General features: G+C 44.5%; 1 protein-coding gene across 3 annotated transcripts in view; it reads right to left on the reverse strand.

Annotated features, from left to right (window-relative positions):
- Positions 1-257: 257 nt before the first annotated feature.
- The window catches only part of akap6 (A kinase (PRKA) anchor protein 6), a 364518-nt gene continuing 344760 nt past the window's right edge, over positions 258-20015 (reverse strand). For all 3 annotated transcript variants that reach the window (XM_061744324.1, XM_061744322.1, XM_061744323.1), the window contains 4 exons: positions 13510-16443; positions 11099-12370; positions 8465-8563; positions 258-704 (listed from right to left, as the gene is read on the reverse strand). In XM_061744324.1, the coding sequence (XP_061600308.1) occupies positions 660-704; positions 8465-8563; positions 11099-12370; positions 13510-16443 (4350 nt within the window). In that variant the 3' untranslated portion in view covers positions 258-659. The remainder of the gene's footprint in view (positions 705-8464; positions 8564-11098; positions 12371-13509; positions 16444-20015) is intronic.

Consider the following 20015-nt stretch of genomic DNA (forward strand, 5'->3'; position numbering starts at 1 on the left):
TAATGAGTTTGGGTTATCCGCCAGGAGACGTCCCAGCACGGTTAAGGACTGGACTCTTCTGAACGTCAAAGGTGCTGCAGTTCAGGGTCCAGGTGATTTCGTCAGAGCTCTTCCTCAACACTGGTTCAGTTTCAAATTATTTACCTCATTTCAATATTTGACACTCAAAAACAAGGGAAACAAGAACCTGCTTTGAAGCATCCTATATTTGTCTACGGGCTTAATCACATGTATAAATGCAGCGTGAAACTATGAGATCCAATCATCCATCTTTATAGTCACCAGGATTAAACATTAAATTTGGTGGGTTGTTTTATTTTCAAATGGTAGCGTCCGGTAAACCAGCTGAAGACGCTTCCTTTCTCGTACGGATCGCATTTCCTCAGCCCAACCCTTTGAGCTGCTTGTAAATCAAAAGTTGAACACTAAAATAACACTCATTATAACTCGGGAGATCTGATCTGAATAAAACATGTATATTTCTAAACTGAGAAAGACGTTGAGGGTCATCCTAACATGAGCGTGTGACTAGTCCAGTGTTTGAAGATGCTTCCGCTGAACAGCAGCAGGAAGAGGGCGGACGGACGGAGAAGCTCCTGACGTCGGGGGGACGACCCCCACACGGCCTGACGCGATGGCGAGACGATGGAGGAGCTCCATTACAGCTGGATGCTCGAGGGCCCGCCGCACACCACGGGTGGTCTCTGGATAAACAGATAAAGAGGAGGAGCAAGTTACCATCCTGGAACTAAACACTGACGCATGTCAGAGGCATGCACACGTCAAAAAACAAAAACCTTTTTTTTTGTTATTAATTATTTTATTTATGTATGTGACATTTAATAGTTGAAACCGATCAACATAATTTTCTTTTTCCATACATAATATGTTTATATGACACACAAAAACCAAAATAAAATACAAATCAATCATCACCCCCTCCCTCCCTGCCACCTCCCCTCGGACCAACCAAATTACGTAATGCATAATTATTAGGGCCAGAGCACTTACAATGCGAAGGCCCTATTGTATCTGTAGGAATTTTTTATTTATTCTTTCTTTCTTCTGACGAAATGAGGGCCTTTTTCCCCCCTAAACATTACCAAAAAGTAACCAAATTTTGCACGCAAGCCAGGCCTGGTGAAAAATGTGATATTTAATGGTTTGCATTAATGGGCGTGGCAAAATGGCTCAACAGCGCCCCCTAGAAAACTTTGTGCCTCAAGCCCCACAATACGGTTTGACGTACATGCACGAAAATCGGTACACACCTGTATCATGGCACAACTTAAAGAAAAGTCTCTTGGCGCCATGGCCGAAACCGAACAGGAAGTCGGCCATTTTCAATTAATCGTGTAATTTTGGCGCAATTTATGCCATTTCTTCGGCAGTTAATACGGCCCGAACCGTAACGTGCACCCAGGTGTGTTATACATCAAAATGTGCGTCTCCATCCTGCGACAACGCAAACTACTTTTCTCTTTCAAAAGTGTTACCGTGGCGACGCTAGACGCCAAAAAGCGCGCCCCCCTTCATCTGATTGGTCCATATTTGATAGTTCCCTCTCATTTGGTTGAAAGTCACCAAATTTTGCATGCAAGCCAGGCCTGGCGATAAATTTGATATTTCATGGTTTGCATTAATGGGCGTGGCCTAATGGCTCAACAGCGCCCCCTAGAATACTTTTCTCTGTCATAACGTTTGAATGGTTTGACATAAAGAGTCGTGGGTGGTGTCATCGGACTCGGTATTGAGTCCTTGACAATAATTGGTGAAAATTAGCCCCGCCCCTTCTTCTGATTGGTTGTCCCTATTTTCTGTTATCTCTCTTGAATGGTTTGACATAAAGACATGTGGGTGGTGTCATCGGACTCGGTATTGAGTCCTTGACAATAATTGGTGAAAATTAGCCCCGCCCCTTCTTCTGATTGGTTGTCCCTATTTTCTGTTATCTCTCTTGAATGGTTTGACATAGAGAGTCGTGGATGGTGTCATCGGACTCGGTATTGAGTCCTTGAGCTTCAATGGCCTGAATTAGCCCCGCCCCTTCTTCTGATTGGTTGTCCGTATTTTCTGCTATAACTTTTGAATGGTTTGACATAGAAAGTCGTGGGTGGTGTCATGTCTGATATGCTTATGGGGGGCGGTGGCCATGAGTGCGAGGGCCCGTTCATCGCTGCTTGCAGCTTTAATTTTGTATCACATTTGCCTTGTGTCAATATATACGCAGACATAGCACCTATATATTTACGCAAATATACCACATATAAATACACATCAATACACTAGCCGAAGAAGAGCACCTTATAAGGTCAAGTACAATTTTAAAACATGTTTTGGAGCACATCTGCGAATTGAGACCATGTATTAATGTTCTTCTCTGTCGCACCATCGAGAGTTCCATATACACAATATTTAAAAAAGTGAGAGCCAATTGTTGGAATGTTAAAGTATGAGGAGTTTTCCATCTCATAGCCACAATTTTCTTTGCTGCTGGTAATCCCGCAAGAAAGATGCGTTCTTGTGTACATTTCAAATGCAACTGGGATATATCATTTAATACAAAAATGGTAGGGGATGGTGTAATGTTAATAGTACAAAGTAATGAGAGTTTAGAAGCAACCATCCTCCAAAACTCAAAAACTCCTTGGCATTCCCAAAGCATATGAAAAAAACACAAACCTGAAGCTGATTCCACTTAGCAAACACTGACCAAAGCAACAGCGGACTGATCTTTGGCTAAAAGAAATCAATTTTGTCCATAAATGTGTTTGTCTAGATGTTTTTTCTGTAGCTGTTTATGTAACTCGATTTTTCTTATGTTTAATTTATCTAACTGAATATTTACTGTAGAGGCAGACAATGGTCAGTGATGAAGCCTGAATATTAACACACCCACACACACAAACCCACACACGCATCCCTGTGATTTTGGCTGCAGACCCGGCTGTCTGGGTCACGGAGAACATCATGAGCTGCATTCACAATTGCTTTAATTGCACCCGTGTCTGTGTGTGTACAGTGTGTCTGCTTGTGAGTTTGTATGTATGCATGAACAGGTGTGCTAGATGGGGCCATGCCACGGGGGTCAGGACTGGCTGTATGCTTCATTGATATGTTGTGTGTATAACCGTGGGTGTGTACGCCTCGTGCCATTTCCCATGTCGGCTGTGTGTGCTCGCCGCGCTTGATTGTGCTCTTTCGGTCCTCTGCAGGTGAGTGTGTATGTGGTTTTGTCCTCTGGTACGAGTGTGCATGTACACGGTAAGTGTGTCTAACCTGCAGCAGTCGGGCTGTCAGAGCTGCTACCTGTACTCTCATGCCCAGCCCTCAAGGCTGGACGTGCACGCTGATGTTTGTTTGTTTAGAATTAAAAGGAAGTAGGATTACTGAGCCCTGGAGGCACCCATAGGGCGGTCACACCACGCTCAGACTGGGCAAGTGATGGCCTTTGTTTGGGCTCTCAACTTTCTGGTTTGATTTAAAGGAATAAACAACAACAAAATTCTGATAATTAATGGATAAAATATGAAAGCAAAAAATATTCATGGCTTCCATCATTCATGTGGTCCACTGTCACACAAGACTAAAGTGTACATGAACTCCAAAGGTTTAGATTAGAAATAGGAACAACGAGGATCCACCTTATTCACAAATGAAAGGACTTTGCACTTTTAACGATGAAGCTAGTAATGAAGCTAGTTCACAGAGCTGCACTGGACATCATGCACTGCTGATCCAAGAAACACTTCTGGAAGAAAGGAAATAAGCTCAGACAAAAGTCAATCTTATGTCCTTTTCACACTGGACTAGTATAGAGGGAATGCATGACGTCACAGATGCAACTTCACAGCGGGTTACGCCCACTGAGTGACAGAAAGACTGAGTGTCAGAAAGACTGAGTGACAGAAAGACTGAGTGTCAGAAAGACTGAGTGTCCGAAAGAGCGAGTGTTAGAAAGACTGAGTGTCAGAAAGACTGAGTGTCCGAAAGAGCGAGTGTTAGAAAGACTGAGTGGCAGAAAGACTGAGTGTCAGAAAGACTGAGTGTCAGAAAGACTGAGTGTCAGAAAGACTGAGTGTCAGAAAGACTGAGTGGCAGAAAGACTGAGTGTCAGAAAGACTGAGTGTCAGTGTAAACTTTCAGTTTGAGCAACTGGAAAACATCTCAAATGGGAAAGAGCTGTTGTGCGATCGACTGTACTCATAGATTTAGTAAGAAATCACAGAAACAACTGGATTCCAGACACCGAAACGTGGATTTGTGGTTCCCATTTTGTATCAGGTAATGTTGGATTTTTGGGTAGCTAACGTTAAACGGTCAAGTCATAAAGTTCGGTGTCCTCATCACTTTAATTTCTACAACAAATCCTGCCTTGAAGTCGGACCAAGCGTCAAGACTTTTGTAAGCCTTCAAGCTTTGCTTCGTGTATTTCCCCGGCGTAGAAATTAAGTACATATAAATATCAGGAAACTGGATTCATCCAAATATTAATGTCCATGGACCACTGGTTCTTGGTAACTGTACCAAATATTAATGTCCATGGACCACTGGTTCTTGGTAACTGTACCAAATATTAATGTCCATGGACCACTGGTTCTTGGTAACTGTACCAAATATTAATGTCCATGGACCACTGGTTCTTGGGGTAACTGTACCAAATATTAATGTCCATGGACCACTGGTTCTTGGGGTAACTGTACGGGTCACTGTCAAGTCCAACTGTCTTTAATTTAAGCTGATAATCAGCTGTTATCTCGTCTTCTCCACTAGTTGCAGCTGTTTTTGCTGATGTTTTGCCACTCAGTGTGAGTAAGGGGGCTGGTCCAGTGGGGAAGTGACGTCAATGCAGACCCTCTATTATATATGTATATGTGGACCCACTGGGAAGTTACGCCCCCACGTCAGTTTCCTGCGGCACATTTGCAGTCTGTGTTTTACTGTAATTTATTGACACTGATCCCCAAAAGTGACGTCAAGGCCTTGTGTTTTATCAAACAATTAACTTTAATTCATATCTCAAATTTAAAATAAATTAAATTTGAATTCAAAAATACTGTATTGATCCCTGAAGGGAAATTAAGGGTTGCAGTAGTGATTATGTAATCATTTAATGATTCAAATCTCTTCACAGATTCATCAGAGGTTTACTGCTGTTTTAAATGCTCCAAAACAATACTCCAACTGACTGACTACGTTTCCATGCAGTCAATAACCCTTTTCTAACCGGATTATTAGCAATAACCCGGTTGCGCACGGTCATGTAAACACCAATAAACCATTTGAATAACCGGACTGTGCTCATATTGGGGTTTTTAAAAACCCGATTATGACCCCTGGGTTACTCCTTTTAAAACCCGAATAATTGGTCATGTAAACACCAAACGGGATATCCCCATCAAACGGAACAGGAATTTGTTTTCTCCGCATGTTCTTCTCGCAAGGAATCTTGGTCTTTTGAGTCCAGGAAGCGACATATGGAAATTCTCACGCCAGTCGAGTAGCATGGATCTGGACGGCACAGCTCCGGCTCCATTTACCATTTCTTCACGTTCTCACCTTCCATTAATGAAGAAGGCGACGAGGAATACTGTTAAGTCCTGGTGGGTCAGTACCAGCACCAAAGCGCAAAAGAAGGCGACTTCTACTGAGCTGTTCATTATCCGCCGTGCTGCTGTTGTTGTTGTTGTTTTGGATTTGGATACAGGAAGAAGAAGCAGAAATGACGGGAGTTGCGTCATGATGTTCTACATGCGTCGCTGGTTTGATCCAGATATCCCAAATGATTAATCACCATGTAAACAGGGATAACCCTGTTAGCTCACGCATGTAAACAGATTATTCCGAATGTTTCAGTAACCGGAATATTGACCTTAGCCCCAACTTTGACTGCATGTAAATGTAGTAACTGTCTCACAGTCCTGGGACACAACCAACAGTGCTCTAGTGGCTGTAGATCAGGAGGAAAGACACTAGGGGTGGGTAAAAATATCGAAAAATCCATGCATTGCTATTATCCCCGCCCTAATTCAATATGGATTAAGCAAAGCCTCTGAATGGATTCACCTCCTGGCCACTGGGGGCGCTGTGGCAACATTTTCTTATGATTTGGGTTTGTGGACGGTGGCTGCACGCGACCAAACAACAATAAAATGGCGATGATAGCAAGCGGGAAATCAGACGTTTGGACTCATTTTGAATTCCCATTTAAACAAGGAACACGAGAAACGGACAAAAGTAGGGAGGAGTGTAAAGCTGCTTTCACATAGCACAAAGCCCAGACCGCCGCCGGCGATCCCATTCATTTATGTGCTACCACGGCGCGAGAGCGGCACGCTCTGCCGCCGAGCTCGGCGGCAGAGCGTGAGAGGGGGCCTGCCGCGGCGTTTGCGCCGCGCCTGCCTGTGCCGCGCCTGCCTGTGCCGCGCCTGCCTGTGCCGCGCCTGCCTGTGCCTGAATTGAACATTTTTTTATTTCACCGTGCCATGCTGTGACGACATCTCGGCATGTCCAATAGGTACAGAAGAGTATTAGGGCCAGGCAGGAGAAAAATAAAAATAATATTTTAGAGGAGGAAGATTTTTTTTTCATTATGCACTTCGAGAAAAAAGTCGAAATGTTGAGAATAATGTTGAAGTACAATTTCAAGAAAAAAGTCAAAATTTCGAGAAAAAAGTTGAAATGTTGAGAAAAAAGGCGGAATTTCGACTTTATTCACGAAACTTCGACTTTATTTACAAAATTTCGACTTTATTCTTGAAATTGTATTTCAACATTAATCTCGACATTTTGACTTTTTCCTCAACATTTCGACTTTTCTATTGAAGTGCACAATAAAAAAAAATCTTCCCCTCTCAAATATTTTTTCTCCTGCATGGCCCTGATACTCTTCCGTAAATAGGAGATAAGGGAGAAGAGAGAAAGTTGTGTCCAATAGGAGAGAAGGTGGTGGAGGCTCTGCGCCGAGTCAGTACTGTAGTAAAAAAGTTAAAATAAAAAAAACACTTGACAGTTCTTTGTCAACATGATCCGCAGGTTTGTCGTGTTGCTGCGCCGAACAGCAACACGACAAACCTGCGGATCATGTTGACAAAGAACTGCCATGTGTTTTTTTTATTTTAACTTTTGTACTACAGTACAAATGCACAAGTGAGCCATTATGGTGCTGCTAAGTTTAATTGCTCAGTTCATTTATATGTGAAGTAACATGCCACGTGTTATAGGCATGAAAATAAAAATAATGAAAAAACTTGCCAACAGGTATTTGTGTATTTGTACGTCTTACTGAATCGATATCGAAGCATTTAAATCAATATCGAATCGAAACCTAAAGAATCTAAATTGAATCGAATGGTGAGGTTCTTAACAATCCCCAGTCCTAAAAGACACCATTTGGCCTTGAAGAAGTGAGGGCCACACACCCAGGCCTGATCAGGCTAAGGTGGGCCGGCCTCAGCCGGGGGGTGTTGTGAGTAAAAGGCTGAAACACCCGATGATGCTGCGACACACAACTCAATGGCAACTGGAGGAATTTCTGATTAAAAAAAGACTCCCACCCGCAAATCTCTAAATGACTGAGATGTGGTGTGGATTTTGTACCTTACAAACCCTGATCATGATGCATTCGCACTGGATTAATATCATGGACGTCCTCTGTTATAAATGCAAACGAGCGCAGGTCCCCAGATCATTTTAGTCCGGGTCCAACAGGGCATGCGACAGTGTCGTCACGGTCAAAGAGACTGAACCGCCACGCCGGTCGGGGAACCCTCTGAAAGGGTCCTTTAAATTCAAAACACTTCCAATCGAAAAAAGCATCAAAAGAAAAAAATCTAATCTAGATGTTTGTTTTATGCTAACTTCACTCTTTTGTACATGGTGCAGCATCCTCTGCTGGTGGCGAAGAGCATCTCTGAATGCACCGGAACCTGCAGCGTGGGAGTGAGAGGGGCAGGGTAACGGCCCGGGCAGGCGGGGGAGAGGTTTGTCCGTCAAGACTCCTCTCTCTGGTCCTGCCCCTTCTCAACCTTTCCCCGACCCTGCACCCCAACCTGGGGCTTGCTGATTGTGCTTCGGGAGCTGCGTGCTGGCCTGCGGTCCCCACCCCTGGTCATCCTGTTGCTGCTTCCACCTGCCTGCGGCCCCCACCCCTGGTCATCCCGCTGCTGCTTCCACCTGCCTGCTGTGCTGTTGATGTCCCCGACCCCCAGTCTGGCCCTCAGCAGGAGGTTCCCCCTTATGATCCAGGTCCTGGTCCAGGTTTCTTCCTCCTAAAGGGGAGTTTTTCTTGCCACTGTTTGGCTTAAGACTTTTCTCCCACTATGGGAGTTTTTACCTGCCATTGTTTATGTAATAATTGCTCGGGGGTTTATGTTCATGTTCTGGGTCTCTGGAAAGATCCTAGAGACAACTTTTGTTGTATTAGACGCTATATAAATAAAATTTAATTGAATTGATAACTTACTTTGTGTGTCTTTGTTCCAGAGCTGGGCAACTTCCCCGTGGCCGTGCTCCCCCCATGTTGTGCCCTGGTGGCAACTTTCACCACTGGCTGAGAGCTCACCTGAGAGGAAAAAGGTTGTGAAAGAGAGAGAGAGAGAGAGAAAAAAGAAACATGAGAGAACTGGAAGAAAGAGAAATAAGAAAACAATAAAAAAAGACAAGAAACAGCAAGACAAGAATAATGAGGAGAAGAAACAAATGGAGTCATGTGAAAGCTAATCCGTGATGCAGCTGAGGCAGATGTTTGTTTCTGCAGTGAGAGAAAGAGTTGAGGATGGACGGAAAGAGAGCACATATGAGGTAGGAAGGCAAACAAGACAACTCCAAGAAGAAAACATCACTTCATTAAGTTGAAATTAGTTTTGTCCCACGTTTTGTAATCAGCTTGTTTATTGTTTGAGGCCAAACTGAAATGTCAAAATGAAAACTATGAGCATCAGACTCTCCTCTCTTCCTGTCTTTACCATGCTCCCTTACTTTACTCACAACTAATGGTTTGGTAAAGGCCTCAGCAGCGCTGACATGCACACACATTAGCCTCAGCCTGCTAGAGACCCTTCAGGAGAAACACGCCATGGGCTAAGATAAAGATCATCAAGTTAACAAGCGTTTTTCAGTAACGTCATAGAAAAACCTGCAGACGGATTTACCCAGTACTCGAGTTGTAAAATAAAATCAGGGAGGATGGTGGATTTGATCATATGGGGACAGATAATTTGTGCTGATTACAAATAATATAATATATTACAAATAATAGCAGTGACCAAAACACCTGCAGAAATACTGCAGGAATGACATAGCAGCAGTTAAATGCAGCCTTCTGTAAGCTTTAAATATCCACTGGGCTTACATCAAATACATCAAAACACAACAATAAAAAACACTTTTCTGAACTTATCAATATGACTCTGTCCTTCACAGGATAAGGAAAATGGATCACTGCAAAAACTCAAAATCTTAACAAGAATATTTGTCTTATTTCTAGTTAAAATGTCTCATTTTAGTAAAAAAATCTCATTACATTTAAAACAAGACTCATCACTGGAAAAAACAACAATTTTCACCTGTTTCAAGTAGATTTTCACTTGAAATAATTAGAAAAATCTGCCAGTGGAACAAGATTTTTTTTGCTTGTAATGAGAAGATAAATCTTGTCCCACTGGCAGATTTTTCTACTTATTTTAAGTGAAAATGTACTTGAAACAGGTAAAAATTGTCAAATAAGTTATTTTTCTGGTGTTATTTTTCTGGTGATGACTCTAAATGTTGAAATAGCAGTAAAACCACATTCATTGATGAAATGACATAAGGGATGGAAAGGGGGGATGGCAGTTTTACAGGGGGGATGATTTGGACTGTTTTTATTTCAGGGGGGATGCCATCCCCCCTTATTCCCGCTTATTCCCCCTCAACTCCAGTACTGGATTTACCCCAGTTTCCTCTTTACTTCTCGTCCTCTCTTCGGTGCTTTGCTGCAGAGTGAAGCGCGCAGACACCAACAACTATGCTAATGCCAACTGTCGTCTATGACTAACAAAGATGAAACAACAGTTTTCTAAAAATGGATGCCTTTCAATAAATGATTGGCTCTATTATTGATGAATGAATGAATGAATTAAACTCTGTGCAGAGATGTTAGGGATCATAGTCACAAAAATACCGGATTCTGATCCTCACAATATTGTTGTCGGAGGAATAACTATATATGAGAGTGCTACATATATTAGTGATGAATCATTTGTGAAGCAGAAATCTGTCCAAAATCCTATTTTGACCAACCACCTGAAGATCAGTGTCACTCATTTCTGCATGGCATGGAGACGTTAAACACTATCAAGAAGATCCTGCTTCTGAAATTACATTTTCTCCATCTGGGCTGTTTGTCTTGAAAAGTTGATAAACAGAGAAACTGGCAAGCCTGCAGACATGGTAAAAACCATCCTCTCATTTGCATCAAGTAATAGAAAACATGCACAAATACGCTAATTCAGCGATGAAATGAATTAAACAATCACTATGGGAGGCAAAAGCTCTTAGCTGATGAATCCTAATGAAATCTGACGGATAGTAATTATGCTGATATGGTTCTATGGACCTTAACCTTTTAACTAAAATACTGAGAAGTCTGCAAATCCCCCTTTCCATTAACACTTGAGGGGAATATAGAGTGATGAGGCAGAGGAAGAAGGAGAAAGAGGGAAAATATGTAAAAAAAAAAAAGCATATGTAGGAATGTGGCTGCAGAAAAAGAGAAAAGGGGTGCATGGAGGAGAGTACATGTAAGGAGAAGAAAAGAAGGAGAAGGAGCGGTGTGAGAAACATGGGGGATACTAAGAGATGAGTAAATATCACTTAAAAACCACAAAAAGGACAAAAGCGAAAGACAGAAGTACAAAGGTAAGCAGGAGGAGGAGGATAGGATAGGACATATGGGTCCATGTTTGTCTAGATTCAGAGATGGAAATGAGAGAAATATACACCTCCCTCTTTACATGCATGAGGCCTGAGCTTCTACCTGGAGCAGAGGGGGGGAAACGTCATATCAGGGCCATTTAAAGTCCTTAGATAGCACACGAGGCGATACGGGAACACTAACCTGCTGCACCGGTCCGCCCTTCGCCTCCTGCCGTGAGCTGGCCCGTGCTTTCCTGCTCTTCTTTTCCTGGTTCGCCCATTGAGCAGATACCTCTCCACGTCTCTCCCCCTCCTTCTTATCTGCCTTTCTCATCGCTGAGCAGTTAATTTTGGGATTAATACGCGTGGCAGTGGTGGCTGGCTCTTTTGAGGGATTTGTAGTGGAGCTGGAGACACTTATCTTGGTCATTATGGTGCCCATATTGGATTCAAGCGTTTTAGTATCTGCAAAACATTCGCCAGCGAAGGAGTCTATCAGGGCGATATGCGCCCGGGGATTTAGATAAGTAGGCCCCTCATTACAACTCCTCTCCTCCTGCGGCATGCTGACACTCGCAGTGGCTGTGACTTCTCCCTCAGTAACATCACACAGGTCCTCACCTTGCTTCTCTTCCTCCTCACCAGAGGACACAGGGGGAGGAGGAGAAGAAGGACTGTTTTCTGATTTAGAAGCAGGACCCTGGAGAGACGGGGAGTCACTTGTTGAGAACTTGGAGGTGGAAAATAAGCTGTAACACGGCTCCGGAAAAGGAAAGACAGAGCTCAGCGTCTCATGTGTATGAGCTGGTTGTTGGGAATGTGGGCGATTCTGGTTTTCGTCCAGCTCATGCTCACTCAGACCGCCCTCTGGTTTAGGATTAGGCTCCTCTTGAGACAAACATTTAGGGTTTGCATTAGGGCAGGTAAAGCAAGGTTGGCTGTGATTCAGCTCATAGACGCTGACCAACGAGGATCGCGCACTCGCAGGCTTCAGCGAAACATTTTCCGCTCCCTTTGAAAGCGCCACGCTGTAGCAGAGAGGCGGGCCTAGGTAAACTTCCTCTGTACAGGCGGCTAACAGAGTCTCCACGTCCCTGATGTCGGGACTGGGGGGCGGGGGCAGAGAGGGGTTAGTCCACTCTTCAACCTGTTCACTATCAGCGTCACAGGCTCGGCCGTCAAACCTCAAATCAAGATTACATCTACTGTGGTTAGAGATAAGGCTAGGAGAGGAGCAGCTGGACGACTGTGCGGAGTTAGCGGACGGTGTTGGGTGTCTCGGCTCGGGGCTGGGGACGGCCAGGCTGGGCGGGGGCGTGTCACACGCCGGGATGCTGTAGGGCAGCGGAGTGGAGCTCTTTTCCTCAGCACACTGACTGACTTCGCCGCAGTCGCTGTCGTGGGAGGACAGGGACAGGTAGGAGTAGAAATCGCCCTTGCGGAGGTGGAAAGGCCTGTGGGAATGTTCGAGCACCTGAAGGAGGAAGAAGAATTTTTTTTTTTGACGCTTCTGGTTGTACGGAATTTTTGAAAATTTGTGTTCATGTGTTGCTTTGATGAGTCGTTCAATCTGATTTGGAGAAAACCAGCAAAACTGACTCACCTAAGTGGAGTACTACAACCACTCCAGCTAAATAGCTTAAAGGAGCATGAGGCTCCTTTTAAGTAATGAGACTCTCTAGCGCCACCCTTCACCACGACGGCCGTCAGGGGTACTGCAGCCAACAGTGAAGCCGGCACGGGAGAACGGGGAGAACGTGCATGCAGCGTCATGTGACGTCACATCCGCAGGACAGCGCGGGAAATTTGGGCCCGAATTGTAGCACATTTTGCAGCACAGAGCCTGTTCAAGGCAACGGAGAGATACACTAGAGGGCTCATTCTTTTTGGTTTGGAACGCTTCATCCGACATTATTACTAGAAAACTTAAAACGTATACAAATTTTTTTCATAAATCCTGCCTCAATCCGGCCTCAAGCTCCTTTAAGGCTGTTTTATTCTATTTTACAATGTTTTATTCTATTATATTCTTTGATTTGAATGAATTCAATTTGCGTTTGCTTTGCTATTCAATCATCTTTATTCTCCACATTTAAATGATTTCAAATGTGATTTATTCATGGCATTTAGAATTTAAGGATTTGAATAATGACAACGCCATGAAATGATCCTTTGATGTGAGAGGATTTTACCCTCAGACACATCTGACATTAAGAGCAATGTCTTCCGCCTGATTTTTTTTTAAGAGTTTAAAAACGGACGGAAAAGTCGAGTACTTCCACTGCACAAGAAGCGACTACAGACATGAATGATTCAATCGTGGAAGTATGGATTTGTGATTAAACGTATTAAATTACAGTGACTCAGCGAGTACATTAAGTTTGATCATTTTTGATTCTCTTGAACGGATTTGTCCTTCAATTTCAGGAAAATATGACGTCAACCAGAGATGTCCTATTTACAGAAACATGTGAAACTGTGACACAAGTTCACGTTTGCGGTGATGATGTGCCGATAAAGTTTTGTTCGATGAGGTCTTGCATTTACACTAAAACAATCTGCGTGTGCCTGGCCAGCTTGAGTATTTATAATACTAATACACTAATACTCTACCTTGTCTCTGATCTGTCCTAGTGATGAAGGGCCTTGATCTGGAACAGACCCACCGCTCTCACTCTGGTTCACTTCTTCAGTCTGGTTCTCTTTGCTTTTCAGTGCCACTGAGGTCATGTCAATAATCTCCATTACAAAGTCATGCACGTTCTTCTTCTTGCTATCATCTGCGGTGCACGGATGGAGGCGAGATGTGGAGCGAGGGTGGCTGCCGCAGGGCGAGTGAGGATTGTGCCTGTTTTCTTTTGTTCTAACTTCCCTCCTTGTCTTTTCTGTCACAAAAGATGAAAATTTGAACTTTTCCTGAATTGTGATGGCTTTCCTTCCTCCAGCTACTGCTCTGCTCTGGCGCGATGCATGGTGGGATGTTAAGTCCTCAATGGGAGAGAGGGATGGAGGTGAAGGGAGGGAGGCACTGTGGCAGGGCAACTCTCCCATCAGCTGTCCCACCAAGGATGAAACATGTTTGATGGGAAAGGGGAGGAGCCCGCCGGAGGGGGATGAACTACACTCCTTTTCCTCTCTCAGGTCGCTCATATTTGGCACCGACTCTCCGGTTTTGGTGTTCACATTCAGCTCCTTTAGAAACTCTCCTTTCTTGGTGAAGACACCAGATTCCGCTCGAAGAAGCTCGTCATCTTCATCTTTACCTTTTAAACAGATCTGGTCTACATTTCCGTTCTCCACATCATCCACAAATTGGCTGACGTAGCTTCTTGCAGCATTCCTTCTATTCTCATCCTCTTCTACCTTCACTATTGTCTCTCTTTTTGTTTTCTTGTTGCCACCCTTGGTGTTGGTTTCCGTGGGTTTAGCAGGAGAGGAGTTTAGAAGACAGCTTTGCTCCTCGTGCAGAGAGGAGGATGCAGAGATGGAAGACGTTACGCTCCCACATTGCAACTCATCCTTGAGGGCTGCCTCTGTTTTAGAGGAAGTTGATGTGCGAGGAGATTGGACCCAACTCTGTAACTCTCTCTTCATGTACTCAAGTCCCAACATGTAAGAACCCTCCATTTCCTCTTCATCGTCCTCCTCGTTACCAGAGGATGGACCTGTTAACCTCTCCTCTTCACCATCCTCTCCATCCTGGATGCCAAGTTCCTCCTCAGTGAGGGTCAACGTGGAGGACGATAGGAGGTCACTGTCTTCTTCATCTTCGTCTGTGCACGCTGACGTACAAGAGACGTTCACCACCATGCTCAAACTTGCCGCGTCGGCTTCATCGACGGCCTGCCCCCCTCTGTTGATATTGTGACAATGCTTCCTGTAAGAGCTGGAGTTGGCATTGGCTGCCAGTTTTGGATCTAGCAAAAGGTGTCGATTTCTGAGCATGGTGAAATCTTCAGACCCCAGGGAAGTGTCTTCGGTACTGCTCAGTTCTGTTAGTGACGCTGAACTCTCGTTGATCATTGATGGCAGTTCTTTCCATGAAAAGCCTGCTATCCCAGAGAGTGGGGTGTGTCGGCCTCCGACGGAGGAAGACAGCGGGAGCTGGCTTTTCTGCGGGATCCTGCACCGCAGAGTCATGTCGGAAACACTGCGGGTCATCTTTGGCAGCAGAGGACGCTGGATGTTTTCCAGACGTTTCAGAAGATCAAGAGTTCTTCGGCTCAGCTCTCCAGATGATGGCTCTTCTTGCATGCTTCCGTTGTTCTTATCCTTTCCAGATTCACCGTCATCACCTCTTGTCCTGTGTCCTAGCTCCAAATCGCTGAGACTGGCCAGGCTGCCTCCTGCCTCTCCGTCAGTGTTGTGGCATGGAATCAGGCAGCTCTCCAAAGAGGCACTGCGATGCAGAAGGTCTTTGGGAGAAAATAGGTCCACACCCAGATCTAGGAGAGACTCCAGAGAGGAGCCCTGAGATAAAACTAGACTTGAAACATGGGAAGAACAGACGGGAGGGTTTTTCTTGTTACAGCGGCCAGCGTTGAGCATCGTGCTGTTACAGCGGGACATGAAAGGCTTGGAATGGTCAACTCCTCCCACATCAGGATCAGAATCAGAGTCAGGAGGTGTCAAGAGACCATGTCCATTGATAAGGATTTCAACAGCCTCCTCCCTTCCCCTCCTCTGCCTCTCCTCCATTCTGCTTCTTTTGGTTTCAACTTCAAGCTTGTCCCTCAGTAATCCTTTCTCTTTCTTAACATGTGTTCTCTGATTGTACGTGGTGACAACAGATTCATCCTTCCACTGATCTCTTTTTCCATGCCCTTCTTTACCCTCATTCTCTTCTTCTCCTTGGGTGTCGGAGTTTAGTGCCGCTGTCTCTATGTCTCCTGTGTCACTCATGATCCCACTCTCACAGTCTGAACGCCGACTGTTTTCTGACTTGCCGCTTCCTCTCTCACCCTCGCTCTCCCTATCCGGGCCTCCTGCGAGTCTGTCTGCTTGTTGGTTGTTTGACATCAAACCTCCCAAGAGGTCTGGGAGGGATTCAATGGAGGAGAATGACGAATCCTTACTGAAGCTCTTCAGCAGAAGTTGCTGTTTGTTTCGTTCTGATTTGTTTTTGTACAGGGGGGAGGAGATGAGAGGGAGGGGGGGCTGCGTGTACATTTCAACGTTATGAAGGCTGTATACTTGGTATACATTATTGTTGCTCGGGGGGATAGTTTGGAAGATTATATTGTGATGATCCTCTGGCAATGTCATACTAGACGTGGTTTCAAAACACTGATTGGCTGCAGCATCAGTTTTGGTGGTGACAGGTTGAGTCTCATGGGGCCGGGTACTGTCTGGAGGGATGTTTGGCTCTGTGGGGAGATTATATGTAAGGTCGGGCTCTGGGACTTTGTGTGGCTCTGATTCTCTGATTGTAATATCTGTTTCATCCCATTCCCAGGAGTCATCTGATGCCAGTGCCATCGGCCCGGCTGTGACTAGGCTGATCTGTTGAAGATCTACTAAATCTTGTTCCAGGAAATGTCCAGACACCTGGAGATGAAAGAGAGAGAAAAGAAAGGAAGTTTGTCCAAGTTTGACTGAGAAGGATCCAAGTCGCTACAAAAGCCCAAACCGTGACCTCGTAACCTTCACGGGCTTAATTCTGCCACACGGTCCCTTTGACTAGCCCTTTGTCTCTTTTTGGAAAATACAGCAAGTGAAAATAAAAACCATGTTTATGTAAAATGATCTGCACCACAAACAATCTCAAATAAAAGCAATGGACTGCAAAAGAGAAAAGGGATCAATACTCATTGTAACTTAAAGTTCTCTTCAGTCACTGAAAGTGTGTTTAAGGTTTATTGGTGCTATCAAACAACTGTGTCTGGTTTTGTCTAAACTGCTGGGTCCTAATTAGGCACCAAACAATTTAAAGAGATGAGTTCTCGTGTTCCCTCTGAAAGTGCAATCTTGACTCGGGTCTTTGTCTGAACGAGACACACTGACAGAAAATATTCTCTGATCGTTTAAAAAAGAATGAAATCAGCTCACCCCCAAACAAACGCTCATGAATCTCAACACAAACGATTCCAATTTGGAACAAAGCAATGAATTATTCAGAAATGACTTCTGTGAGAAAGAGCACCAGGCTGAAAACCCCAAAGTAAATATGTAATCAAAAGCCTTCAGAAAGATGGGTTGCCTTAAAATATGATTAGACACAGGAAATCTTCCCTGCCACAGACATAATTATACAAACTGCTCCACGTCTCGTTAACAAGAGAGGGGAGTAATTCGTATTAGCCATTCATAGCCTATTAATCTAATAAACTAGTTGACTGTGTGTGTGTGTGTGTGTGTGTGTGTGTGTGTGTGTGTGTGTGTGTGTGTGTGTGTGTGTGTGTGTGTGTGTGTGTGTGTGTGTGTGTGTGTGTGTGTGCGTGCGCGCGTGCGCGCGCGTGTGTGTGTGTGTGTGTGTGTGTGTGTGTGTGTGTGTGTGTGTGTGTGCGCGCGCGTGTGTGTGTGTGTGTCTGCAGAAGGGCGAGCTTGTGTGGATATATCTCTATGTAATGAATTTCTATTAGATTGGTGTTTATTCCCCATGTGCTGATAAGGGAGATATGGGTAATGACTGAACTGGGTTATGCACTGCAGATTCTTTCCAAAGCACATTCAGTGCTGAGAAGAGACGTTATCAATCAGTTTAATCCAATCAAATTGAGGATTTGATGACCTATGACAACCTTGTACATAATTGATATTTGTAATTTATAACATTTACAGAATTTCACAAAAGTTAATGACTGAATAGTAAGTCTTTCTGTGATAGTCGACTCTGGGTGCCCAAAAGAAACGGCACTGCTGAAAACATGTTGTTGTGGCTGAGAACCTGCAAACACAGAGATGGGAAAATAGCACTTGACAAATTTAATATTCACACAGTGGGGATCATTTTCCGCCAGATTTCAGCAACAAGCACCTTTTCAGAAATGACCCAAATGGTCCAAAACTGGTTTAGGATGAATTCCTGCAAATATGCTCCCAGCATTCCCAGTGCCTGGGCTCTCGCTCAGAGTTGGGTTGAGAATCCAGCCGGGCTCGGAGTAGAGCCGCTGCTCCTCCACATCCAGAGGAGTCAGATGAGGCAGCTCGATAGTCACAAAAATGTTCCTTTTGCATTTTCTTCTCTCTCTCAACGGTCAGACACTTTACTCAAATAAAAGTCACATAATTTACATTATTACACAAAAGACTAACTTAGTCAAGGTCTGTGGGTTTTGTTGTTGTTTGGTATGGATTTGCTTGCTTTGGTTTAGTTTTGTGATTTTCAAGCCCAGTATTTATACAGTAGATCCTAGCATCCTCTTAACCGTTCAGTTTTGGAAACTTTCACCACAGACTTACCACTGCGATGTGGGGCACTCCCATCATGCCGGCATGCCTCAGACATGTCCAACGTGAGATTGTAAGCACATTTGAACCATGTTGCAGTAAGTTAGTCCAGAGCTGTAGTAAACCCATAATGGTTAATTTAAGCTAGTCTAAAATCTTTCAGTGGGCATCCTCGGTGGGGACCCTACCAGGCTGTCAAGACCGAGGGATCTGGGGCCTCATTTATAAAAGAGTGTGTAGGATTCATACTAAAAGTGCACGTAAACTCAAAAGCCGAAAATGGCGGGCGCAAAAACAAATCCGGATTTATAAAACCGTGTGCACGCACACTTGCACGCAATGTTCTCTTTATAAATCACAGTCCAGCTGGAAGGTTGCGCAGCTGAATTCGCCTCATATCCCGCCCTCTACACGCCCACTTTATACCATAAATGGGCAATGCAAATTACATCATGACTGTATTTGCATATGAATGAGCCTGCTGAGCATGCGCAGCGGCTTCCTGTAGCCTGTTTGCGCGTCCGGATGAATGAGACGTGTCGAGCCACCGTGCCACTGAATTTCACGGAGACTGAGATGGAGATGTTGTGGATGAGGTGGAGGACAGGAAAACTACATTATTTGGTGGTCACAGTAAAAGTAGAAAAAGTATATAAATAGTAGGCTATAAAATAAAGCGAGTGAGTGGCAGCACGCCGTTGCTGCGCTAAACGCCTTGAGTGCCACGGACCAAGGGCGCAATTTCCACTGGGGACAGGGGGGACAGGTCCCCCCCACTTTTCAAAATCATGTTTTTGTCCCCCCCACTTTTTACAGTTTAAAAACTAACGGTAGGCTCAGCCTGTAATTGCAAATCATCAAGACACCCTGTGCGAAGACGATGCGAAGACGGCCCGGCAGCCCCGCTCCCCCTCCTCCCCTCCCCTCTCCCCTCAGTGCTGCTCAAGGCTGATTTATGGTTCCGCGTCACACCAACGCAGAGCTTACGGCGTAGGCTCTGCGTCGTTTTAACGCGGAACCATAATTTAGGCTTACGCCCGCGCGTAAAGGTTTCACGCGAGCGTAAAACTCATTATATATATAAAAGAAAAATCTGAGTCCCTTTAGGGGCTCCATAGAGTGGCCCGGCACTCATTTGTTCTGTCCTCAGTCACTCTACAGTTGTCGCGGTGGGTGACGAGGAGGTTCCCAGCGTGTCCTGCACCGCGGCTGCAGCAGCAGCAGCACCAGAGTCTTGACTGACGCTGTGCTTCAAACACAGAGGGACACGATCAGCGCTGTTATATTACAAGTCTGATATGTGATGACATTAAAAGTATGACATGAATCTGGCTTCATTTCACCACCTCACCGCCTGCGTGGCCAGTTCCCCATATCTTAAGACTGCTCCTACAAGAGGGTCAGGGTCGGCGTAGAGATACGCACATTTTTGAGTTAGTTTTTTCTTTTTAAATCCCAACCTTTGCGTAGAAGGTGGCTTGCGCATCTTTCAAGCCCTGTTTTATGCGCAAGCAAGCTTTATAAATGAGGCCCCTGGTCTTTTTCTTATGGTGCTGAAACTAAATTCATAAACTGATTTGAGGTTTTCCACATAAATGTCTCAAGATAAGCCAACCCCTTTAAAAACAGCAACCGTTGTTGAAAATATTAAACAAAAATACATTACAATAATATATACATGAGTATGTACAAGAGGCAGACATAAATACAAGTAATAAAAGGCACCAATA

The sequence above is a fragment of the Cololabis saira genome, chromosome 16 (assembly GCF_033807715.1).
Source record: "Cololabis saira isolate AMF1-May2022 chromosome 16, fColSai1.1, whole genome shotgun sequence".
Taxonomy (NCBI): Eukaryota; Metazoa; Chordata; class Actinopteri; order Beloniformes; family Belonidae; genus Cololabis; species Cololabis saira.